Raw genomic sequence first — 26,204 nt, forward strand, 5'->3', positions numbered from 1 at the left:
ACACCTTCCTGCTGAGCTGCGCCCTCGGCCACGCTAGCCTTGTTTAGTCCCGGACTCACTTGCTGATAATGCCTGTCCCCTCTCCCCTCTCCCCTCTCCCCTCTTCTTTCCTCCCCACCCCCCAGGGGTGGGAGAGTTTGGCTATTTCAGTAATCTCTTAACTTTAACCATATTTAAAAGTCTGACCTCTGACCTCAGCAGTGTTACACTGTCCACTGTCTCTTCTGAACGTGGACATTCTGCTGGGAAACCCTCACTCCCTCAAACAAGACATTTCCCTCAGTTAGGATTGCTGGTAGTGCACCTCAGGGTCAGGTCTCTGTGATGGCCAGGAGGAGTGTGAGCTTGTCGTCCTTCAACAGTCCTCTCTCCTTAACTGTCCAGTTTACTCCGTTTGGATAAACTCTGCCTCACTTTGAGAAAAGACCTTGGTTTAAACTGCTGATTTTTGTGGCTGGCCATATTTCCTTGATGGTTTCTTTGTTGGCAGAACACCAGGCTGAAAATCACCAGAATGACAGCGCCCTCTAAGGGACACATGGATTAGCTATTGCAACTAAACTAATGTTTAGTTGGGTCCATAAGACAAATGTAGTAGTGTACAGAATCCCTGGGAACCAGAGCAGACAGACAAACAAACAAATAACAAACAAAAAACCTAATGCTCTCTTCATTCCTCAAGTACTGAAAATGCAGCATCATGACCAAAGAATGCAAAAAATACTTTCTGCTTTAGTTGTAGAGAAAGTTAGGAAAGGTAAGAAAAGCTAGGAATCTTATTTTAATTATCAGTAATTTCAGTTTGTTTTATGCAGTGATAATTCTACCTAGGTAAAATTTGGAGTGTCAGTTTAATTTGTTGGAATTCAATTTAAAACATCTGATTTTTTGTTTTTGTTTATAGAAAAAAAGCAGTCGTTTTATAAATATGAGAATTAAACTGAGAGACAACTTGATTTGATGGTTTTTATTTTGAATTTTTTTTCTGAAATAAATGCCAACTAAATACATTACTTCTAGCATTGTTTTGGAGTTTTACCTCATTTTAAAAATTAATTCTAGTGGAATACACACCTCTGGGACCCCCCCCCCACACACACACACAAGCTCAGCATGTTTATTACATAGAGTTGAGTGGGGAGGCTGGGTCATTGCATACAGCCGATCAAGAAAGTGGGGTTACTACATACAGATAAACAAGGAGGCAGAGTTTATGGTAAACAGCTGGATCAAGGAGACAGGTTTAGCTAGCCTCAATAGACGCAGTTCTCTATAGGGGAGCACTCTTCAGTCCCTAAATATTCAGGGAAGAGAGTGATGGTGGATGTTTCCTGAATGCACTGTCAACAGCCACACTTGTACTAGAAGGGAATACTCTACCATTTCCTTCTGATCACTGGCATGGTCTTACCAGCAGCTAACATCCACCCAGGGCCTCTTCACTCGCTCAGGGTTTCCTAGTGATTCCCAAGGAGTCAGAAAGTAGAAATGATTTACTCAAGCAGGGATGTTCTCAGGCTACCCGGCATACTTATTTAACCTGAACACGTCATCACACTTTCCTTTTGGATCAACACGCTTCTGTTAAGAAAGCCACCACACAGTCAGGTGAGCTTCCATAAAGGCCCTCCCCTCTGTCGGATTGACAGCATGGCTTGCTTTCCTTACAGGTCCTCAAGTATGTTCCATATAATGAAGCACAATAACTACATCTCCAGATTCGGCAGCAAGCGTGCGCTACAGTGCATCGGCATGCATGAGAACGGTATCATATTTAACAACAATCCGAACCTGTGGAAAACAATTCGCCCTTTCTTTATGAAAGGTAAATGGGGATCCTACATTATTTTCTTAGATGATACTTCTTTTATGCTTTAAATTCTGCTGCCATATAATTTTGAAATAATATGGATAAACATTCTAAACGTTTGACTGTTAATCCCACAGCAACCTCATAAAATGAATGAAAACTAATGTTCACATAGGTTAAGTTGTTTGCCTAAGATTCCAACATTAGTAAATGCAACCCCCCAGGATACAACCACAGAGTCTATAATTATAGCCACAATAAACTCTGAAGAGATGAATCTGCATACTTAGGGTCATTTCAACTAAGAATGTAGTGTTTCAATTCAACGTTTGATCTAAGCATGACTAAATAATACATTGGCAGACCCACTGCCTGACAGGCCAGACGTTTGGGGAGAAAATGATCAACAAATCAAATCAGAGAATCTTAGCACAGGGAAAGACTCTGTATGTTGCCTCATTCAGTCTCTGAGCTTTATAGTTGAAGAGATGAAGTCCTAGAGAGGTTGAGATTCACACCAGCAGAGCGAGTCAGAGGTGAGCAGGGTCTTAAGTCCAAGCTCCTTACCAGGCACTTGGCCCTTACTATGTCATTCTGAGAATGAAGATGTTGAGAAGTACACAAGGCCAATTCTTTGACACTAACATCAAGCATTAGGAGACATAATCATGCCTTGACAATCGCATTAGAGATGGCATCTGGAGACACAGATATTTTAGGTCTGACCATATACCATCAAAATTCTTCTTTCCATTCAGACTTTGTAGGTCTGTAAGACCTAGCCACATTGCTGTAGACACATGCTTGGTTCCTCTGGCTGCTGTAACACACTAGACAGTTTGAGATACATGTCATGCTTTTTATCTTAAAATTCTGCAGGTTAGAAGTCTGTCATGGGTCCGAGCAGGTAATAGCAAGCCTGTCGGAGATTCTGGATAGGAGGTATCTTTGATCTTACCTCTTCTAGATTCTAGAGAATTCCACCTTTATTACTTGTCTGATGGTACAGGTCCAGTCCTCCTTTGCCTGCCTCTGTTTGCCCTGCCTTCTCTTATAGCCTCGGCTTGGAAAGTTTCCTCACTAATGACTTTTGTGATTCGCTTGGACTTACCATAATGACAAATCATAACCACGTTCTCTTGAGGACTTACACTGGAGTCACTTTGTGATTAGGACCCCAGGAAACTTTGGGTAGATTCTTTTGTGTATGCCACTAGTCATCTTGAAGCAGATCTATCTCCCTATGTCTTAGAAGACTGACGCTGGGTTTAATAGGTCTCAGAATGTTAGTGTTCCCATGTCCACTTAGTATTCATAAGAGGACTTGAGTCGAGTCAATTAGTATCTTGGTGCTTTATTTCATTATCCACAGAAATTGATGAATATTATAGAACATGGACTTGAGATGTTGTAAAAAACTATATTATATTAATATATAATTCATATATACAATATATGAATATATTATGTGAATATGTATTATATAAAATATAATGTCTGGCTCCACGGCATTATAAATTATATTTTACTTCTTCATTTGACCCAGGTCTACTATGATTATGTCAACTAGCATTTAGGATATCCTATGCTCTTGACATTCAAGAGTTAATAGAATCTCTAAATTCACCTTTTCATTCAACAAGCTACTGTTCTCATCATTGTATTAGGTACCAAGAATATAATAACAAGCAAGTTTTTGTCCTGTCATTGAGGAGCATGTAATAGGAAGGCTGGGTAAGGTGGAGCTACATATTATCAAATACTATTTAGGTAAGGTCTGGAGAGAACAGACACATGGGCCACCTAAAAGCCACCAAGGGGCCAAGAAAGACAGTCTAGAGCAATGGGTATGTATGATGAATTTTGAATGAAATAAAATTAACTAAGAAAGTGTAACAAAGAGAGACATCATAAGAGCAAAGAACATTAGGATATTTGACAGCAGAGAAAGATAAATCATCACGACATATCCAGAGACCCTCCATGGACAATCCTAAGGCCAAGGGAAAGTCAGAGCCAAATCACTCAAGACATTTCTTATTAAGTCAAGAACTTGAGTATATCTTAAGAATTACGAGGATTTACTAATTATTTTAAGGAAATAGATATGAACATTTGGGTGTGTTTTTAGGAAAATTCCCCTGGTAGTAGACAAAAGTTTAATGAGAACAAAACACAACTATGAACAATGAAAACAGGTGGGGTTACTGCAGTGGCAAGGGACAGATGAGGAGAGGTCGTCTAATTTCCTCAAATAGTAAGCAGATTACTTACTAAAAGATATACTGAATTACTGACACAGTTACAATTAACAAAAGTCCTAAGCATCTTGATAACCCTCCTCTCGGAATTAGATTCCTTTGGGTTTCCTGAGAAAGTAGAAAAAATTGGGACACATTTTGGAGTTTAAATTACTTTCAGCAGTGCTATGAAATTATTAACCTACTGGGTGTGTAAGGAAGTAGCTAAACACAGCAGAGGAAATGGTTCATCCTGGGAGGTGTGGGAGAGGCAGGTCAGAGCGCATAGCAGTTGTTTTACTGAAACTGCCAAAGAGCTCTTTATTGATGAAATGTGGGTACTTGCTGAATCTTCTTTGAGCCAGGTAAGAGTATTTTAAAGCACACTTAAACACTAAATCATATCTACATACTTGAATCTGAATCATCGTTTTAAAGTAATATTCATTCACTCATTTTTAGGCAAAAAAGGTAAGTACTTCTCACAGAAAATCAGGGTAACACAAGAAAGTATGTGAGAAGATTATAGATATTCCCACCCTATTATTTAATGTAAAGTTGGGGACAACTGCTCCTGACATATAAAGGTGAAATAATCTGCTGTGTGTGCTCTGGTCCTTATGATGGCCAAGTTTCTGTTCCTCAGCTCTGACAGGCCCTGGTCTTGTTCGAATGGTGGAAGTTTGTGTGGAGTCCGTGAAGCAGCATTTGGACAGGCTGGACGAAGTCACCAACAACTCAGGCTATGTGGATGTGTTGACCTTCATGAGACACATCATGCTGGACACCTCTAACATACTCTTCCTGGGGATCCCCCTGGACGGTACAGGAACTTGAATTCTCATGCATTCTGACCCCTTTCAAACAGGTCATGTGGGAACAGTACGTGAGAGCAAAGTGCTATGTCATATGTTGCGCTTGGTTAAGCATTTCTAAGTATTCCTAAGGATATTCCTCCAACTGTTGCATAAAATTTTAAAATCTCATTACCACCTTCGCCGGGGACTGTGGCCCGTACTCTGCCTTAGCTCTGAGATCAGCTGCTGCCACCCCCACTCCCGGCTTGTTCATTCCTTCTTTCTGAACCTTAGCTTTGCCAAGCTGCTAGCACCGACCCTGCTTCTCTCTTTACCCACCTTTGCTACAAGGAATGAAAATCACTCAGACAGTTTTATTACTTTAGAATTTGCCTACTAGCACAATTACTGGGCACAGAATCTCCTGCCCTAAACTTATCAGCTATCTTGTATCAGCTAGCCTGCGCAGACCTCCTTGGTTATCCGATGGTGGCAGAGGCCTCTGGTTCTAGCTTCCCTGAGAACTTACATAATAGCTGTGTGCTTTTGGTTCCAAAGCCTGGCTGAAAATTGCCTTCTCTTTTCTTGTCTCCTTTTCCTCCTGGGACCTGGAAATCTCACTTGACCCTTCTGCACAGCAGTTGGCTCCCAGCCTCCCTTATTGACCAAATCAAGAGCCAATTAAGGAACAACCTTACAGCCAGCACCTCCCCTCCCTTGTCCCCCGCCCCTCCAGCATTTCAGCCTTGTCCATTCAATGAGGTCAACTCCATTCCTTCCGTATCTCCTGTGTTGCTCTAGGACATAGCGTTCTATCATGGGCAAACATTGTCAGTTAATGTGGTCATTAACATAGCACTGGTAAATTGGATATATTTAACCATTTTTGATCATTCTTTGGGACACGATACATACACACACAAGTATTTATGTACATGCTCCTCTCAAAGTCACTCTCTATGAGAACTTGATTGTCTCTCTATGAAAAAATGATGGCACTGGTGCAGCTGATGTTGACAAATGGTGATAACAGCTGTCAGGTATTTCGTATGTACCAAACATGCTGGTTTGTAACAAACAGTCTGAAAAGATACTTTACGTGCATGCCTGCCATTTAATACTTATAACAGCCCCACAAGGCATCCTACCTTCTCCACCAATTGAGAAAAGGCAAACATTTAAAAATGTGCACATAACTACCACCACCCAAGAGCTGTTGACATTAGTATGTGATTTCTCTAAATTAATTTATACCCAAGTTCATTGATTCATCCATTCACTCAACCAATATGTATTGGTTGCCTGCTTTATACTCTAGGTTCTGGGGAGAGAACTAGGGAGATGGGTAAAGTTGTGACCTTTGAGGAGCTTCTCTTGCAGTGGGGTACATGAACAGTAAAGGTAGGAAATACCAGGTTACGTGTTAGACAATGAGTGCCTTGAAACAAGAACAAATCAGGGTAAAGAACAGGGACTGAGGAGGGATGGAAGTGTGTCCATGGCCATCATGAGTTGAGTGGTCAGAAAATCTCTCTTCAGAGAGGACATTCAAAATGGTCTGAATGAAGGGAAGTCACAGCCATGCGCAGATACGAAAATAAAAACGATCTAGGGGAAAGAAGCGTCTCGAGCACTTGTGGAAACCCTCTGGCCATACGTATGTTACCTGATTTGCCACAGATCAGCTGTAAGCCCTTCCTTCCTCCTCCCAGCTCCCTCGGCCCTGCCATCGCCAGTCTCCTGCACTTCCCAAGGGCTACAGGAACCATGTCCTCTGGGAAACTCTTGTGTCACCTTTCACCTGGTCTGCTCCCAGCCTTTCTGCATGTGTCTTTGCTGAAGTTAGGCAGACATGCTGACCCAGCCCTGCTCCCTGGGTTCCTCCGGGTCATTAGGAAGGGTTGTGTCAAGGAGCTGTGAACCCCTGCACCAATCAGTCAGTGGCTGGATCCAGACTGCAATGCCGCCACACCTGTGTGACCCATGTGGGTTATGCTTGTTTCCTTTTATACTGCGTACTTGTTAAAACTTCCAAGCTGACCTGCCTGCCATACTGTCTGCATCCTTAATGTCTATCAACTGTAGGTTTCTTTAATTTGCAAAACAAAGATGTTATCATTCCCTTGGCAAGACTATAAGGATTAAACTTAAAAGCTCTCTAAAGCAACCTAGAAGTGATTGGCATTTTGGCAGTTAAAAAAATAAATTCTGATTCTTTTCTCATTTGTGATTTGTGTGTGTGTGTGTAACTTGAAAAAATAGGCAAGGACTTTCTTTTTCTTTTTGTATTCAATTTAACTTATTATCACATACCTGTTATTAACAATGCATTGAAGAAGCTAAAACAAATTCTGCACTTCAGGCTAAATATAGGTAAGTGTGAAGGCTATGTGAAGAACACTATAAAATGAACCTAGCACTGGAAAGTGAGACACTGAGGAACTGTTAATTAGGTGGATAATACCAGTACATAGTCCAGTTAATATCTCACTTAATTCTGGAATCAGTTGAACTGTGTTAGCAGCATAACAGGCTTGATGTTTTAAAATTAAATATGTCATCATCATCATCATCATCATCGAGAAAGAAGCATGAGTGTGTACCCACAGAGGGCAGGAGACAACTCCAGAGCTGTTTTCTTCTCCCACCTTTATGTGGATTCCTGGAATTGAACTCAAATCATTAAGAGGCAAGGACCTTTAACCACTAAGTCATCTCACTTGTCCAAACAACACCTTTCTGGGTACCAGGACCAAGGACACAATAATTGTAATTACTACTCTCTGTCCAGAAAAGCCAGAGGGAGTGAGAAGCCCAACCAGACTGGGGTACAAGAGAGTCTAAGTTGTGGTCTCAGACACAAACTTAAAAACTGTCAAGTCTACAGCTAACCCAGCCAATTTGGATGCCAAGCAGATAAGTTAATGTGTTTGCCACATAGTCTATGCAGTGGCCCATCCACTGGTGGAAGAGACTATCTGAAATTCAGCTCCTTGGCTCACATTTTTTTTTTCTCACTGGATTTGTTCTTGATTTTGTTTCACAGAAAGTTCTATTGTGAAGAAGATCCAAGGTTATTTTAAAGCATGGCAAGCTCTCCTCATCAAACCAAACATCTTCTTTAAGATTTCTTGGCTCTACAGAAAGTATGAAAGAGCAATGTAAGTAGCTCAAGTTTGGAGGATTTACGTGTACATTGTTCATTGTGTCTTTGCTGCTGTTGGCCCCTTTGATAAGCTTTATTCTCCCCAGAGTACAGAGGGCCGTGCTGATTCTGTTACTTGTGAAACATTCATAGCAATTTGATTGCTCTGGGACAGACCACAGAACAAAGCTAGCCTCTGGCCAAGAACCCACTTAGCCAAATATGCTCTCGGGAACAAGGACACTGTGCTATCTTTTGAGTTGACAGAAAAGCATGGCTAACCCTAACATTGATAACTGTCAGAGCTTTCTGCATATTCAAAAAAATTGGAAACATAGAATTAAAGTTATAGCTTTGAGATTATTACCAGTGTTTAGAAATCTCAGTTAACTCCAGTACTGTAAGATAAATACTTCATGTAACTTATTTGTGAAGAAATGAACTAGAAACTCATTTACTCATGAACACTAATGCCTTTCAACAAGCACAATCTGTTTTGCTGGAAGCCTAAATTGATAAAATTTTGACACTTTTTTTTTCTTCAGCAAAGACTTGAAAGATGAAATAGCTGTTTTGGTGGAAAAAAAAAGATACAAAGTTTCCACAGCAGAGAAACTGGAAGACTGTATGGATTTTGCAACTGATTTGATTCTCGCTGAGGTATTGGCCTGAATGAACCACAATTCCTCACTTGATACATACTATGACAATGTACCATTATTTAGAAAATCATTTTTAGAAAGGTGATATGGTTTTTCTTTAAAAAGTTTCTCTAGAAGTCTTGTGATAGCCCATCAAAACAGTCCAAACAGCTGTTTAATGACATTTATTCAAATTCTTCTATATTATAATTGACGAAACCAGGAAGAGAGGAGACCTAAGACGCTGAGTAAATATATCTCTCAATATCTGGGAGCTTTATTCTAGAACACACACACACACACACACACACACACACACACACAGATACAAAAATATAAGGATGTTCTTATTTCTAAAATGCCATGGTACTTGCATATATTTGTATCACTCCATAGGTTAATAATACCCAATAAAGTTTAATGTTATGCCAATAGTTATGATATTGCATCGTTTAGAGACTAATTATAAAAAAATTTTTACCTGCTCAATAAAAATACAACCAAAATATATGTGATGCCCAGTTAGTTGAATCCATTGATGTGGAACTCTAGTGTATAGAGGGTCAAGGGTACATAGGTAATCAGCTATCTGTTTATCCGTATGTGAATATTCATATGTACAATGCTGGTACCAATTACAGAAACCTCTGACTTCATTTTGTTGAGTTTGGTGCTTGAGTGCCACCTCCCATAATTTTCTGAAATTTCAATTCCCTTTCCCAATGTCTTCTCCTCTTTCAATTCCTCAGAGACGTGGAGAACTGACGAAGGAGAACGTGAATCAGTGTATACTGGAGATGCTGATTGCGGCCCCTGACACCATGTCCATCTCTCTGTACTTCATGCTACTTCTCATCGCAGAATATCCGGAGGTCGAAGCGGAAATCCTGAAGGAGATCCACGCTGTCGTTGGTAAGCAGTTACCAGATAGACAGCTGTGCTTCGGGAACACCTTTGGAATGGGAGTGTCAGCTGCTTAAGAATCTGACAAAACCTTAAGGAAAAATAAAGTAATTCTGTCACATCTTGGCTGTGCTGACGGAGCAGGTTAAAATGACGGTCCCTCCTGTTTATATGTTGGTATAAAACAAAAATATATGCTTATTGAGGAATCCAAACACCAGAGCAACACATAGGCTACTTGCTTGCTGTATGTTTTCCAAGAGCTTTTTAGTAGTGTGTGTGTGTGTGTGTGTGTGTGTGTGTGTGTAGGGGTGTGCACATATGCACATGTTACAGTATGAATGTGGAGGTCAGAGGACAGCTCTCCACAGTTATTTCTCCTTCCTTCTGGGATCAAATTCAGGTTTTCAGCCTTGGTGAGAAGTACATGTGCCTGTTGAGCTATCTCCTAAGTCTGACATCTTCTTTCATATGCACACAGACACAGATATGGTCAGGTTTGTCCATCTTAGAAAATCATATAGTGCTTGCATGCGACCTATTTAACCCTCCCGTAGACATTAATTCACCTCTCAGTTGTTTATGATGTGTGATGCAAGGCAATGCTACATAAATAGTCAGGGCATTGTAGTATCTAGAGATTAACTACAAAAGGAAGGCGGCGCTTGTTCAGGATGCACACAGTTAATACACGTTGAATGCTGTTGGTCGACTCCATGCTGTTGGTTCCTCGTTGGAACTTGCGCTTTACGTGCTCTGCCTGCCTCGTGAGTTACGTATGTTATTTCAGTGGGTCCACCTAGGAAGATGGCTACTGTTTACAAAAGCGTTTGTGGGTTCCCTTTTCGGCAGCAGGAGGATGAAAGGGTAAAGGCATAGACCACGGGGTAATGAGCTTCTTTCTCCACAAATCCACGGATTTCGGCCCTTCCCCCACTCTTCCCAAGGCTTCTGTAGAGGAGCCCCTGGGCTCTATCAGTTCTCCCACCCCCCATTTTCGTTTTCTTTATTGTTCTTTGTGTTATTCATTCATTAATTATGTTTTCACTTTACATCCTGATCACAGGCCCCCTCCCTCCTCTCCTCCCAGTCCTACTCTTACGGATCCCTCTCCCTACTGCTCCCTCCCCTTCTCTGAGAAAGGGAAGCTCCTCTTGGGTACCACCCTGCCCTGGGACATCCAGTCCCAGCAGGACTAAGCTCATCCTCTCCCACTGAGGACCAATGAGGCAGCCCCGGTAGGGGAAGAGAATCCAATGGCAGGCAACAAAGTCAGAGACAGCCCCTGCTCCAATTGGTAAGGGACCCACATGAAGACCAATCCGAGTGTCCACTACAAATGTGTAGGGGTCCTTGATCCAGCCCCTTGGTTTTCCTCCCTTATTTTCATGACTCTGCCTCAGCGTCATCCAGCCCCCACTCTTCTTTGGAAGCATGAGAGCATAACTCTTTTCTGAAAGAAAAAAACCCCACTCATTTGAAGTTGCCTTCACCTGTGATCTTCTTTGGAACACATTACTTGCAGATGGAAGAAGACTGACACAAGATGGACTTTCCTGGCTTTACACAGTGCTGATGAAACAAGTTATTGGTCGTGAAATGTCACCATCTTTAAAAATGACGTTTTATTGCTGCTTGAAGTGGTTGACACTAAGAAAAAACCTGCATTCATTGAGTATATGAGAGGAGGGTTCTGTAGATGCATTGATAAGGGAGAACATCCCGGTGAGACAGAGAAAGGAACAGGCTAACTCTGCTTCAAATTCCAGACTGCTTTCTCAGTGTTTATGATATGGCTTTCAGGGTCTATGTAGCAGGCAGGAAACAGCATTCATTGGGCTGGCTTGTAGACTGGTGGGAGAAAGGAAGGAAGGAAGGGAGGGAGGGAGGGAGGGAGGGAGGGAGGAAAGAACAAAGTAAGTAAGTTAGTTCAGAGGAATAAAAAGAGAAGGTACTGTAGGAAGGTCTAGGAGGGGAAACTGATTTTGAGAGCATGCTTTTATCAGATCGCTAGTAAAGTTCCTTGAGAGTGAGATGTGTTGGTGCTTCTCAACATTTCCGGACTCTTCATCTGACTCTGCAAAGATGGGAAAGCATCAGGCCATGTTGCAACATCCAGGCTCCCTCTTGTGGTCCACAGGCAGAATATGTTGCAGTATCAGTGCTTCCTCCTGTGGTCCACAGGCTGAACAGATTGCTCCCTCTTGTGGTTCATGGTCATTACTTTCTAGGAAATACTTTTGGAAACCTCTGTGGTTGTCCCTTTATCTCTCCAACCTAGTTATGCATACTTGTTGGGTCCTTGGGCACAGAGCACAGTACTTGAGAAGCAGCTTCTCTTTCTTAGAATTTTCTGACTGAACTAGACTTCTCTCTCTCTCTCTCTCTCTCTCTCTCTCTCTCTCTCTCTCTCTCTTTCTGTGTGTGTGTGTCTTTCTCTCTTTCCATATATATATATGGAAATTATATATATATGTGTGTGTGTGTGTGTATATGTGTGTGTGTGTGTGTGTACGTATAATTAGCAGACAGGGATATCCTAGGACCCCCAGGATACTTTGATTCTGTTAAAGTGGCTCATTTGAGGGTATTTGAAAATTTTGCCATATCTGGAACAATCTAACCTTTTTTGACCAATGTCAGGTCAGGCTGCACTGGGACTGACTTCTTATTACTCACTAGCACTCAGGGCTAGGTGGGACACTCACTGTTTATGAGGAGGAGTGGAAAGCATCTTGCCACATTTCTGCAACAGTTTGAGGTCAGATGTGACGGGTCTGTCAGTGACATGTGTGGGAAGGCAGCAGGAGGAGTGAGATTTATGTACTGGACTCAGTGCATGATCTCACTGACTCTGTAGCCTCCTCTGCACCCTTGTCTGGGGTGGTTACTGTGCTAGTTGGCACATATAGTAAGAGGCAAAGTAAATGTTCCCTAGAATGTAGAATAGGTGAAAAACTTGAAGAGTTAAGGCAGATAAGAGGAATATAGGATGCAGAGTAGGTGTGGCCCACATAAAACTGCAGAAGGCATGTCTTCTCTGAAAAGGTAGCTGGCTCTATCTCCTGCCCATTAACTGCAGCTAGGAACATGGGTCTACTAGGAACAAATTTTCAGATTATTTTAGGAAACCTTTGTTGCAGTTCTTATCAAACTTCCAGAAATGGTTTCACATCTAAACTTTTATAAAGCCCTTTGTGGACCAAATACAACACATTTGCTCCCAGTGAGTGGTCTGCATTAGAATTAAAAGCATTTTTATTTCTAATCAAGAACAAATTGTTCCATGGAAAAAGAAGAGCTTTAGTGTTTATCACATATAAGACTAACGCTGCCCTCTTTGTCCTTTTTTAAATCTGTTCCACAGGTGACAGAGACATAAGGATGGATGATATCCAAAATTTAAAAGTGATGGAAAACTTCATTAATGAAAGCATGCGGTACCAGCCTGTTGTGAACTTTGTCATGCGCAGAGCCCTGGAGGATGATGTGATTGATGGCTACCCCATTAAAAAGGGAACTAACATCATCCTGAACATCGGAAGAATGCACAGGCTTGAGTACTTCCCCAAGCCCAATGAATTTACCCTTGAAAACTTTGAGAAGAATGTAAGACCCCCTCCCCTTAGGCCTGAGCATGTTGTTTCTGGTGTCATGGTCTTAGCAGCTCCGGTCCTGTGCTTGCACCACACACTTAGAGAGCTTCACCAGCCCTTCTCTTACATCATGGGAGCAGCTGTGTCCTAGAGCTTAGAACATGGCTGACACATTCAGCCTCTGTAGTTCTGTAAAATGTTTGTATAGTTGCCACCCAGAGAAGCAAAACATAAAAAAGTCCTTAATTTGGCAAAGATTTATTTAAGGCAACGATTTCTTCCATTCAAATTTATCATTTAATTAAAAAAATTCTTATGTGTATGAGTGTTTTTACCTGCATGTATGTAAGCATAGCATTTATGTGCCTGGTACACAGAGTTCAGAAGAGGGCATCACAACCCTTGGTACCAGAGTTTATTGATGGTTATGAGCCACCATGTAGGTGCTGGAATGGAACCTGGGTCTTCTAGAAAAGTATCCAGTGCTCTTTACCACTGAGCCGTGTCTCCAGCCCTGAACTTATCACTTTTTCTATAATGAAGTAAAAGAAGACAAGGCATCACTTTGGCATCATCTAGATTTCTGCTTTAGATAGAAATCAAATAAGACTTAGTTTTATTGCTGCCTTTATTCTTTCAGATAGCCTCAGACAATGGGTGTTATTCTAAATAAAACTCAATGATTAAAAAAATCAGCATTCTTTTTTATACAGCTGGTATATAGGAGAGATTTTTGCTTCCATTGTGTCAGAACAATATTATTAAGATAGAATTTTCCAGATAGCTCTCTGTGTTTACCTCTTTTCCTACTTGTGTGTAGCATGAGGACCCAAGGTTGATCTAATCAATGATTCTAGACAGGCAATCTAGATGATCCCTTGTCAGTCAATTGCAATTCTAGTGTACTGAGGTCATATAAATGCATATTAGTCAAGACAGACAGACATGATCCTCATTAATTTTCACAGTAACTAAAAGTTTTCAGAGGACCTGATGTAATGGTATATTATTATAATCCTAGCACTCTGAGGTAGAGGCAAGAGGATCAGAACATTGGGTCAGCCCAGTCCACTGAGATAACCTCTCTTTCCCACTCACACAAGAAGCTTGACACTAATAGTCTGGACATCCATAGGTTTTGTCTTCATTTCATCTACCATATGAGGTCACACAAAAATAAACTTTGTCTTAGTAACTTGCAAAGCACCAGGAAAGCTGAAATTAGTCTACATGGTCTCTAATATTGCTCATAATGTGGTGATTTGCACTGCAAAATCCCAGCTTATTGACATGTAAAACAAAACTAGGGACTACCTGTGGCTGGTCTGTGTCACAAGAGAGGCACAGTGGTTAAAAAGGATTCTTCATTAGCCACAGTCATTGGTCTCAGGCAGGAAGCAGCATGGCAGAGTGTCAAGCCAGGATATTCTGACTGACCCGTGTTTTCAGAGACAAATCAAAGAAAGATGGTTGTATGCTTCTGGCTAATCATCTGGTTGTTTCCATAGGTTCCCTACAGGTATTTTCAGCCATTTGGCTTTGGGCCTCGCAGCTGTGCTGGGAAATACATCGCCATGGTGATGATGAAAGTTGTCCTGGGTACACTTTTGAGGCGATTCCATATGAAGACATTGCCAAAAAGGTATATTGAAAACATACTGAAAATAAATGACTTGTCCTTGCACCCAGTTGAGGACAGCCACCACCATGCGGAAATAATTTTCTCTCCAAGGAATCCAGACAAGTACCTCAAACAGTGAACAAGCGTGGTCTATCAACTCTGGAGCATTACTTATCGGTAGTTACATGGAAACCATCAATTTTATTGAGTAGGTGTCGTCAACCTATGAACATTTGATGATCTGAAGCATTTTATGATCATAGATCCTATGGTTTGTCAGCAAGCCAGGCATCCATCCAGGGAGCCAGGATGCAAAAGAAAGGAGTCTATGTTGGGGACCAGTGAAGAAACTGAAGTCTAAAGGGACCAATCCTACAAAATATACATTGGGAAAGACAGGCCATCAGTGAAATTCATCTGGTCTCCTGCTAGAGCCCCACAGCTATTATGGCACATCTAAATGACTTTGTCAGAAGTACTTGGGTTATTAAAAAGGCCAGGCCAACATCCCCGCATGTGGGACCAGGCATAAATGAACAAAGGAAATTTCGTGTGTGTGTGTGTGTATGTGTGTGTGCCCACATGCATGTGCCATGTGCATGTGCAAGTCTGGGTGTGTACTTGTGCATGCATGCATGGTGTGTGTGTGTGTGGTGAGGGTGGGTGGGAAGTAACAATCTAGACTCTTCCCATAAGTTAAGCCCAGTTACTCATGGTGGATCCACATGTAAACTGTTTTGGGACAAAAGTTAAACATGGGGGTATTGTTTCTTACTTTCAATTCATGCTCCCAGATCCGTAGTTTGACTGTAGTAGGTATAGATTTGAGTAAAACATGCCTAAGTAGTAATTGCCTGAGTAAAATATAGCTAGGACTCTATGTGTGGTATAGGGGGAAAATCACATGGTGCATTTCAAATAAATAAGTCTTTAAAAACAAAAACTATTTGCGTTGTTGCTTAGTTCCTTTAGTAGTCCGAGGAAGGAGACACAGCAGGCCAGTGGGCCCAACTTCTAAAGAATCATCTCTTCCTTTGACATACCTTCTCACCTTTTTTTTTTTCGTTACGACCCTATTCTTTCAAAGAATAAGGATAAGACCCTTATAATCATTTTTTTCATCCTACCTCAGACTTAAGAGTTACCCTAGAGATTTAATGAATAACTAGCTCATAGCCACAGGTAAAATGTACATCTTGGAATTAAAGTCTAATAAATGCATTGATTCTCTTTGCATTGCTTCGTGTTCTAAAGTCACTATAAATGCATGCAATAGCCAGTGTTTAGTAACTTAAAAACTGAAAGTTAAAGCTCAATTACAGACATGACATGTTTTCGTTGAGTGGACAGCCGTCAGGTCCCAGGCGAATGTTCTTTCTGTCTTACTGTTTAGCAACAAGGCCACAGCTGAGTGTAAACTATATGTAGGTGCCTTGACAGTGCGAACTCTATTTTTTTATTCTATCTTTTCTCCATTTCCAATCTAACTTATCTTGTTCACTGTCAAGATCAGCTTGGCATAGACATACTTGCTCATGGATTGTCTAAAAACTCAAGTACAAACGTTGTGAGGAAGGACATATTTGGATTCAATTTATATGGTTCAAAGAGAGCTAGTATATAACTATCCACTCAAATCTGCCTGTTTACAGGTCTAGATAACCATCCAGATTCTGCTCCGATGACCAAGGTGGTCATATCACACTAACTCTCCAATGATCAAGGTGGTCATATCACACTAACTCACTTGATAATCCTCAGTACACTACTTACATTGTCCCCTCGAGCTGCACGGTTGAAGAGACCTCTTATCAGTGTTCTTCATTCATTAATTCTCCTGGAGTATCCACTTTTATTTCACATGTGAATATGCACTGAAGGCATATACTTCATGCTGAAGTGAAAAACTGAAAGAGCTGTATCTAGATAACACGGACACAAAAATACGTTGAGAAAAAAAATCTCAGAAGTTGGAGGTAGAAGCATGGAGAGGACAGAAAGAAGTGATGATTGAGGAGACATCTCTGATTGTCAAATATTTGGTCAATTGTTGAGCCTAGCCTCTTTAGACAAGTACCATATGTTCCCACAACTGAGGACTCTGTCTCTTGGCTTTCTAGTAGGCTGATGGACACATGTTTGAAAATCCTAAGTGCTATTAATTAACAAATGTAACTGAGATTCTATTTTTGTCAGTTTTTAAAGAAGTAGATTGTGTGCTACCAGTAAAATACATGAACGTAAGCTTTACCACGGTCAAGATTTGAGAATGACTATCCCTCTCCCCTCAGCTGTGTTGACCACTTCCCACAGGTTTTCATGGAGATGCTGTTTCTCTTTCCACATGGAAAATAGTCAGGTTCAGAACTCTTCTCATATTAGTAAATGACCATTGGAAATTGTTATTTTGTATTTCTAAGAATTACTTTTCACTATGTGAGTATGTGGTATTGACCATCCCCAAATAATGCTACCTGGACTGTCTTCTGTATCTTGTATCAGTTCTGAGGCTGTCCTCTGACTTAGACTTTCAGAAAGACTTGTTAAACTGAACTTGGTAATGAATTGGAATATGTGATATTTTCAGTCAGGCACTCAATTTAATTTAGGAAGTTATTATCTCTATTTTATTATTTTATGAAGCATCCCTGTTTGCTTGTTTGTTTGCTACCTCTGGCTATCGTTTCCCTCTTTTATGCACACATAACCCATTACATATGGGCCATCTCCAGATTCTGTTAGTAAAAACTCAGTTTTTAAACTGAATCTGTCACTTGAATAAGTGATCCAGTTGGGACTCGAACCCGTGACTTCTGAACTTTGTTCCAATTTCTTAAAAACAACCTTTAGCTTTTCCATCTTCTATCTTGATACTGCAAAGCATAAAATAGCCAGGACAGTGGCTAGCCTCCCAGAGCCTATTCGAAGACATTACTTGCCAGAGCAGAGGTTCCAACTTGGAATGTAGGCAATACACCACTCCCTAAAAACTGATAAAGGGCTGGGTAGCTTTCTGAGCTCTCTGAGCCTTACTTTCATCTACTTCCAAGCTTGGAGAACAGCAGTTCTCAAATCAGACAGCAGGGGCAGACACAGCAAAGGTTTGTGAGCTTTGAAGTTTGATAGTGTCCAGCAGAGGGAGTGCAGCTTTTCCAAGCTTCTGGCAGTCTCTCACTACACAGAGTGCTGGTTGGTGTTATTGTCTGGTAAATGGAAGTACCCTTCAATACCCATTTATTTTATCATTTTAGATTCCTAAGAGACTTTAGAAGTTCACCTGAGTTTAGATCAGAAGCTGTCCAGTGGGAGCAATGACACAGAAAGTTACTTTCTGAGCTTTGTTTTCTACATTTGAGCATTGCTGAAGCATAGTGTCCACCTGCTGGAGTTGTGACACACTAGAAACTACCTGCTGTCTAGTGAATATTCAAGACATATGATCCAGGGATAATAGCAACTTATTTAATTTAACTATTAATTTAGCCTTAAAAATATTTATAGGCCATTGCTATGCTGAGTTTTTAGGAGAAATACCAATGAATAAGATATTCTCTCAAACCTATTGTAAACATTATTTTGAAAATTTGCTTTATTGTCCTAATAACAGCAACACTATAATCTATAGTTTCTTTTATTGCCTTTGATACAAGCTCAGTTCCAAACATTGAAGGCCTGTGCTTCCTGATGTTTTGGTCTCTGTAGTTGTCCAACTCACATCTTCTTCCTAGTTGGCTCTCACATTTTTATTTACACCCCACACTTTACCTGATCAGTGCGCAAACCTTTAACTTGGCCTGTTTCATGTTGAGATCTGTGCTCTACCTTTCCTGGTGGACAGTCAGAGCCAGACACTCTAGGAATAGGAGGGTTGCCAATCTGAAAAGGGGGATTTCAGTTAAGGAAATGACTAAGGGGCCTGGGGTTGGGTGGGGGGGTGGGGGATGGGAACAGAAGGACCAATGATCAAAGCATCTCAGAGGAGAACAAGCTGAATCCACAGCACAGGACAAACTGTAAAAAGAAAGACCTGGACCAAATCTAGCCCGTGTGAGCCGAGAAGACAAAGGAAGAGGCTGTGAGCAAGAAGAGAAGCACCTGCTAGATGAGAAGCCACTTTTATGCATTTTAGGAGCAGAACCAGGGGAGAGGGGAGCCATACAGGCAAGCGGTAGGGTCAGGAGAAGAGGCATAGAAAGCACCCTGCACACTGCAAAACAAGTCCCAAGGTCAACTGCAGAGTTCCCAAGTTCCCTGGAGACGGAGTGTGCCTTGGGAAGCTGATACTGTTCGCTGCAACCTCGATGTGGATATAGACAGCTGGTCACAGGTAAAGCTTAGAGCCACAACAGGTCAGCTTTGGGCTTCACTCAGCACACATTAGAGGTGTACAGTTGCTATGGGATACCTGAGCCTAACAAAAACCAAAACAAAACCCAGAAATCCTTAAGCAGATTCTACAAAAATATGGGCCCCTGTGGGCTGAAATACATGTACTATAATCACAAAGTAGAACCTTCTCAAATGTCTGCCCACTAAACGAAAGATAAATTGTGTCTTTATTTATCAATGGGCACAAACAAATAAACTATATTCAACAATGTGGATAAATCTCACCAACAGAACATAGGATGAAAGGATACACAGACAGACAGACAGACAGACAGACAGACAGGCAGGCAGGCAGACAGGCTTGAAGATGGATGGACATACACACACTGTAGACTACGATTGCCTTTGTATCAGCATATGCTATGCTGTTAGAAGCACAGGGAATAGTTACCCTAGTGGTAAGGACTAGATTCAACCGTGTAAACTGGTCTTGAGGTTTTGGCAATATTCTTTTTAAAAAAAAAAACCAACAAAACAAAACAAAAAAACCTGTTTTATTGATTCTTTGTGAGTTTCACATCATGCACCGCAGTCCCGCTCATCTCCCTCTCCCCTTATATGCATCCTTTGTAATCTCCCACCCAGAATAACACACACGTGAACACACACGTGAACACACACGTGAACACACACACACACACTACCACCACCACCAACAAAGCATAGAAAATATCTCATTGTGGAAGCTGTAGTGTGTCACAGTGTGTCCTACAGTATATCCCTCTGTGCACACGTCTTCACTTGCAAATGTTCGTTGCAGAGTCATCGGTCCTGTTTGAGATCTCTGGCTTCCGTGACACCATCAATGTTGGATCCTCATCAGGACTCCTGGTTATCCTGTTGTTGGCTTGCTTCACGGAGACCCTGTAGTTTTGGATCAGTAGGACTGGCCCTTTCATGGGTCCCAACCATTCTCAGATGATACAGGTTTTGGGGTGAGCCAATTCCGAGCCCTGGGTCTTGGCCTGGGTGTTAGTTGAGCTGGTCCACACTGTTGGGATAATCTTCTTGTGCACTGCATACAGGTTGCCTTTGTGTTATTCAAATGTTGATTTCTGTGCCAACAGAGAGCTGAGCACTGTCAGGATTTGGTACTGTTATTCTAATTGGCAGCACCCACAACCTACTTTGTAAATGTTCACCTCCCTCACCTTCTGATCGGCTTAAAAAGGAGCTGACAGCCTAGCTGAGGCAGGAGAGGAAAGGCGGACATCTGGGCAGGGAGAGGGATTGTAGGAAGAGTTGAGAGGTACAGGATTTGTCAGCCAGCCATAGAGGACCTCACCCACACCCACACCTCTAGAGCCAGCTCCACTGTGCTGTCCAGTCAAGATGTGGGGCCCACTCTCCCAAGTGCTGCAGCCTGTGAGGGGCTGGGCCAGCTCTCCTGTTCTCACACCCTCTGGGTTGGCTCACTCATGCCTTGGCCATCAGGGCCAGCTCCAGTGTTGCCTAGGCCATGTGCAGTGCCCACAGCCCTGAGTGCTATAGCCAGTGAAAGGACAGGGCTAGGTGTCCAGCTTGCATGAGTCCAGGGCCAGCTCTCCTGACTACTGTAGGTGACAAGGGAGGGGGAAGGACATCATCCCTGCACCCATGCTACCTCACTAGGAGAGTGGCAGGGCCAGCTCTTCTGCACTCTCATCCTCAGGGATAGCTCACTTGCACCCCTCCACCAGGGCTAGCTCTACAGTGTTGCCAAGACAAGGTATAGGGCCTGTTCTGAGGGCTGCCACTGGCAACAGGCGCACCCAGGTGAACCACTCTCAACCAGCGCCAGTTCTTCCAGCTGCCACAAGTGGTAAGGTGTAAGAGCATGGAAGGAGGCATCACCCCTACAGCCACACCACCTCACCAGACCAGAGTGGTGGGCTGGCTCTCCTGTGCTCACACTTAGGGCCACTCACCCATGACCTCTGAACCAGGACCAGCACTACTGTGCTTCCCAGGTGAGTTACAGGGCCTGCTCTCCTGAGTTGCTCCAGCTGGTGAGGGGCAGGGCTAGCTCTCCTGAGCTTATACCCCTGTGGGGAGCTTTCCTCAGCTTTCACCTGAGGGCATGGAAGGGGCATTGTCTTTCTGCCCATGCCACCCCAGAGTAGATTAGTAGTGGGGTCAGCTCTCTCACACTCACAGCCTTGGGATCAACTCACTCACACCCCTGCCCCCACAGCCAGCTCCACTGTGCTACCTGGGAAAGGTGCAGGGCCTGCTCCCCCAAATGCTGCTGCTGGTGAAAGATGGAGCTATCTCTTCAGAGAGGGGAAGGACCAGTTATGCAAAGCCCCTGGACATCCCAGTAGTTCCCTGAGGCTACCCTGACCGGGGATATCCCCATGTTCTCGAGTGGTAATATGAGCCACAGACATTGACACCAACCCCTACTGTTGTGTTGCTATGGACTCAGACATGGCCCTCAGTGGCAGCTCAGGCTGGGATCTCCTCACCATGGCCCCAAGTGGTAGGGCTACCCACTCATAACAGGCTATTCCTCTCCACTCCTGAGTCTCCAGTTTCATCTCTTGTCATTATTCTTTTTCTCTGTCATCTGACCACCACATACTTGCATATCGTGGTGGTTCTTGCTGCAGGCTGGTCATGAGGCTGGCGGGCCGCTGGATAACATCCTTCATCTGCGCTGCATGGTGTGGTGGTTAGTGTCTGTGGTCTACCTATGCTATGCCCTGGTGGGCAGGTCTGTGGGTGGCATGGTGGTCCACAGGTCTCTGTGCCTTCTTCCTCCTGTGTTGTGCTGGCTGGATTTGATTTTTATGAGTCCTAGGCATAAGACAGCTTTGGCTACCAAGTCAGTTATCAAACTAAGATGAGCAAGGACTGCCATCTGCTCTCCCCTTGACTGATATAAGAACACCACCACCAACATGGTGTCTCTTTGCCCATTGCCAGGGAGCATGTTCTGTTTCTTGATCTGAGTGCTCTTGTGTGGTTTTGTATTCCCTTTGTAGAAATCCATGGGGCTGTGCATTTTTTGTTGTTGTTGTTGTTGTAAGAATATGTCAATGAAAATTAAAAGTAGACAAGAACATTGAAAACTAACCAATAAATAAACAGTCCTGGAAGCCTCAATGCAGCAAGGCCTAGGATGAGTAGTGAGCCACACACCTGTGCCTCAATCCAGTGCCAACTGGGTATAGTGATCAGAGGAATAAGAGGTGACACCAGTCTCATAGCTAGCACCTTAACATGGGCAGCCAAGCCTGTTCATGGTGCAAAGATTGGCAGCATGGAACACAGCAAACAGTAACTGCCAGTGATACATCCCAGCTCCTGGTTCAGGGCAGAACTACTCAGGACCTCAGTTTTCACACATGTAGAATGGGAGTGACAATATATCATTTGGCATCATGACTTGCATAGAGTGAAAAACAAGGAAGTGTTTAGTTCTGTTATTACCATGTGCCAGACACTTCAGTCCCCACAGCTCTAGTAAGAGGGAGATTTGGCCAAGCCACACATTCTCAACGCTAAATGGAGACTTGAACTCAAGGTTTGTCTTGAAAGCCTACAATTTAAGGCTTCCTAAGGATAGATGAAAAACTCATTCCTGGGATTCATCATGGAAAATCACTCATTTGCAAGGAAAATTATAAGAGTTTAGATAAGTAAAGGTGATTTCCAAATAACTATTTAATGGGAGCCCTCTCATTATCTGATTCTATAGGTGCTTTGGCTTTTATTGCCTTTGGATTATTTTATGGCTTTGTAAATTATCACTCATGAAAATGTAAGTAATTCATATCTATAGACATAAATAATTCTTCTCATCCCTTATAATAAACCAAGTTTCAACTCCATATAAAAATCATTTCAACATTCTTTTATTCCATATCAACCTGTTATTTTGAATGAGTTACAGCATCTAACAAGTTCCCCCACTCAGTTAATGAGGTAGATCTTTGCTTATGTATTCATTTTATAATTATGTGAGAACCATAATTTTTGCTTTAAAGAAACATCCTCTAACACATGCGGGGAGGTCAGATTTAGTCCTGTGGCCTCTGTTTCCTGAGGAAGGCTCACTCTGCTGTAGTGAAATCTGCTGACAAGTCAGATTTAGTCCTGTGGGCTCTGTTTCCTGAGGAAAGCTCACTCTGCTGTAGTGAAATCTGCTGACAGGAGATTTCAGGGGATTTCACAGGGCAGGTGCTAGGCTAAGGCCCAGGGTTGGCCTTGTGTTTTTTCTGGCCAGAGTTGATTAGGACATTGGCAAGACAGTTGGACTCTGGGGAGGACCCAATGTAGCCTGGAAGCAACTAAAAGTGGATACATGGGGGTAGGCTTAGGCCTCAGACTAGACCAATGGAGTTTGATAGTGGAAAAAATATTACAGATGGGTGAGGACAGGGAAGTTACAAATAATGGATTTTGGACTTCTGTTTAAGTACTCTCTTTGCCCATTTTCTGGTTCTGTGGTCTGGCAAATTATCCAAATTCCCTGCCAGAAGTTGGACTTTAAGTACCCACTCTCTACCACTGCTTTGTGTCTTTAAAGGCTTGTCCAGCAACACAGCACTAACAGAAATGGCAGATCCTTTAAGAAGTGAAGTTAACTACAGTCTGCAGTTGGTCAAAGGCCATGCAATTGAAGGAAACCCTGGAACCCCAGCTTTTCTGTTGATCTCGGCTATTCCTTGGCTGAGAAGTTTGTTTTGCAATGTTAGCCCCATGATGAGCTGTCTTCCCACAGCCCCAAAGCAGCAAAGCCAACCAATCACTGATGGGTAGACTATCTCAGGCATAGCTATAGGAAAGGAAAGATGCCTAATAGAGCCTCTAAACTTCACTTCTGCCCCTTTATCTAACAGGAAAGTGAAAATGAAGTAACACGGCACACATGTTGTGCCAGCACTTCTGCAGGTTCTGACGAAGAAGGATGCCGCGAATAAATTCGGATAGGGAAACTTTTGAGGGGTCTTGTGGAGGGGAGGATTATCAGAGCACTGTTTGTTTCCAGTAGTTTCCAAGAATAAAAGAATAATTATAACCATTCCCAAGCGACATACAACCCAACCAGAAGAGAAGTCAAGTTCTCATATTCTCTCCAAGCAAGAAGTACATGTTTTGATTCAGTACATATATATGTATATATATTAATTATATATATATATTCATTATATATGTATATATGTTATATACATATATATTCATATTCATGCATATATGTAATCAAAGAGCATTTTAGAAAGAAGAACAGGGGTGACTAGGGACAGCAATAGTGATGCCCATCATCACTTGAGCATTTCCTCTCTGCTCCCTCTCTGCTCCTGGGACGTCATACCCTGCCATTCTTAGTCTTCCCAATCACAAGCTAGTAGCAGTCTCATGAGGTGGGGTGTTCTATGGCCCTTTGCCTGCTGGGAAGGGAAGTGGAGTTGGGATTTAGACCTATGCTAAGTCAGTCAAGTCTACTGTACTGTGTGAGGATCCCTGGAATAAAGGATTGGATGGGGGAAATTGTGGATGGGAATGATCAAAATACATTAGATATCCATATGAAAAAATTTAAAAAGTAAAATATATGTGGAGGAAAAAAATTCAATATCAAATCAGATACTGAAGTTCCATAACACAGTAATTTTTATTTTAATTACTTTTTTATTGCTGTGATAAGATATCATAACTAGAAGCAACCTAAGAGAGGGTTTATCTTGGCTTACAGTTCTAGAAGAATAAGAATTCATCATAGCCTAACAGGTAAAGTGACAAGCAGGCATGGCAGCAGGAGCTGATGCTGACTAACTACATTTCATCACATAGACACTGAAAGCGTAGAGAGAGGTCAGGAAGTGAGGCGAGGCTATAAACTCACAAAGTCTACCTCTAGTGACTCACTTCCTCCACCAAAGCTCCACCTCCCCAAGGTCCAATAACCTCTCCAAATAGCACCACTGCCTGAGGACCAAGCCTTCATATATGTGAGCCTATAGGGCACATTTCTCATGAACCGCTAGAGGTCATGTGGGAATGTCTTACCTTCTGCTCTGTTAGGACTGAGGGCCTGTGTCAAATCACGACAATAGCCATCCAAGGATGTAATAGCTTTCCATAGATGGTATGAAACCAGAGTCAACTATAAGATGAGTCTCCTAAGTTTTTGAGGGCCCCAGTGGCTAACAAGTGCCCAGTGTTTAAATCTGTTTGTGAGTGCCGTTCTGGTTAGGCTTCTGTACCAACAGTCCACTTGGGGACACTTCATCCTGTTGAGCTGATCATCTGCGCAGCTTCATCTCTCTGCAGCTGAGAAAATCTCCCAGCAGTGATCCACACCGAGACCAGATCCTCTTTTGTTCTTAGTCATTCAGTATGTTCATTTTCAACATTCCATTTGTGGAAAGCATTTAAACAGCATCATTTAGAAGAAAGCAAAAATTACCATTTGGAAAAATAGAGTAAGAAACGCACATAAACTCCCCAAGCAGTGTAGACAAGCAGTGTAGACAAGGTAGACAAGGCTCCCCAAGCAATGTAGACAAGGCAGCAGAATTCTTGCCCTGCTGCTGTGGATTGTGCAGCTGTGTTGGGTAGAAATGCTCTTTGCTTTGACAGCCTAGAATTTTCCAGAAGGAAATGAACACAGGTCAGTAGAATTCTATGCTACAGTGTTCTTTGAGAAACTTTGGCAAACTGGTCCTTGGTAAGGACAGAACAGCCATTCCTAGTACTACCATAGATATTGGACCGTGAGGCACAGGCAACTTCATCTTAGAGCAATGGCGTCAGGTTGGTTCCTACCTGATCTGGGCAAGTCTAATTCCCAAGAGTGCAAACAACACCTTAGCCACTAGCAGTGGCAAAGCTAGAATGATGGGAAAGTAAAAAAGATGATACTGCTGTTCTAAAGGAAATCAAGAAAACCAGTTTCCCCCTGACCCCTACATCAAACATGCCACCATTCTGTCCAAGTGAGGGGTGTAAACATTTTTGTCAATAAGCCACAGGTTTGGGAAGAGCAACTTTAATTTACAAGTAAGTCATGACTATTTGACATGACTTTTTGACATTTGTTCTCCCAAGGGATAAAACAGGTATAAAAAGATGCAC

The 26,204-nt window shown here is 42.4% G+C and overlaps 1 protein-coding gene and 1 non-coding gene across 4 annotated transcripts in view; one reads left to right on the plus strand and one right to left on the minus strand.

Moving 5' to 3' along the window:
- LOC114634709 (aromatase) overlaps positions 1 to 15,685 on the plus strand; it is a 107,886-nt gene extending 92,201 nt beyond the window's left edge. For all 3 annotated transcript variants that reach the window (XM_028783325.1, XM_028783326.1, XM_028783327.1), the window contains 7 exons: positions 1,671 to 1,825; positions 4,697 to 4,873; positions 7,894 to 8,008; positions 8,538 to 8,652; positions 9,383 to 9,545; positions 12,904 to 13,145; positions 14,641 to 15,685. In XM_028783325.1, coding sequence (XP_028639158.1) covers positions 1,671 to 1,825; positions 4,697 to 4,873; positions 7,894 to 8,008; positions 8,538 to 8,652; positions 9,383 to 9,545; positions 12,904 to 13,145; positions 14,641 to 14,892 — 1,219 coding nt within the window. In that variant the 3' untranslated portion in view covers positions 14,893 to 15,685. The remainder of the gene's footprint in view (positions 1 to 1,670; positions 1,826 to 4,696; positions 4,874 to 7,893; positions 8,009 to 8,537; positions 8,653 to 9,382; positions 9,546 to 12,903; positions 13,146 to 14,640) is intronic.
- A 6,226-nt stretch (positions 15,686 to 21,911) lies between these two features.
- Positions 21,912 to 22,053, minus strand: LOC114634714. The gene has a single exon (XR_003713372.1). It is a non-coding gene; the product is annotated as a small nucleolar RNA SNORA48 (small nucleolar RNA).
- Between the last annotated feature and the right edge of the window lie 4,151 nt (positions 22,054 to 26,204).

This window comes from Grammomys surdaster, unplaced genomic scaffold (genome assembly GCF_004785775.1).
Source record: "Grammomys surdaster isolate TR1022 unplaced genomic scaffold, NIH_TR_1.0 1057, whole genome shotgun sequence".
NCBI lineage: Eukaryota > Metazoa > Chordata > Mammalia > Rodentia > Muridae > Grammomys > Grammomys surdaster.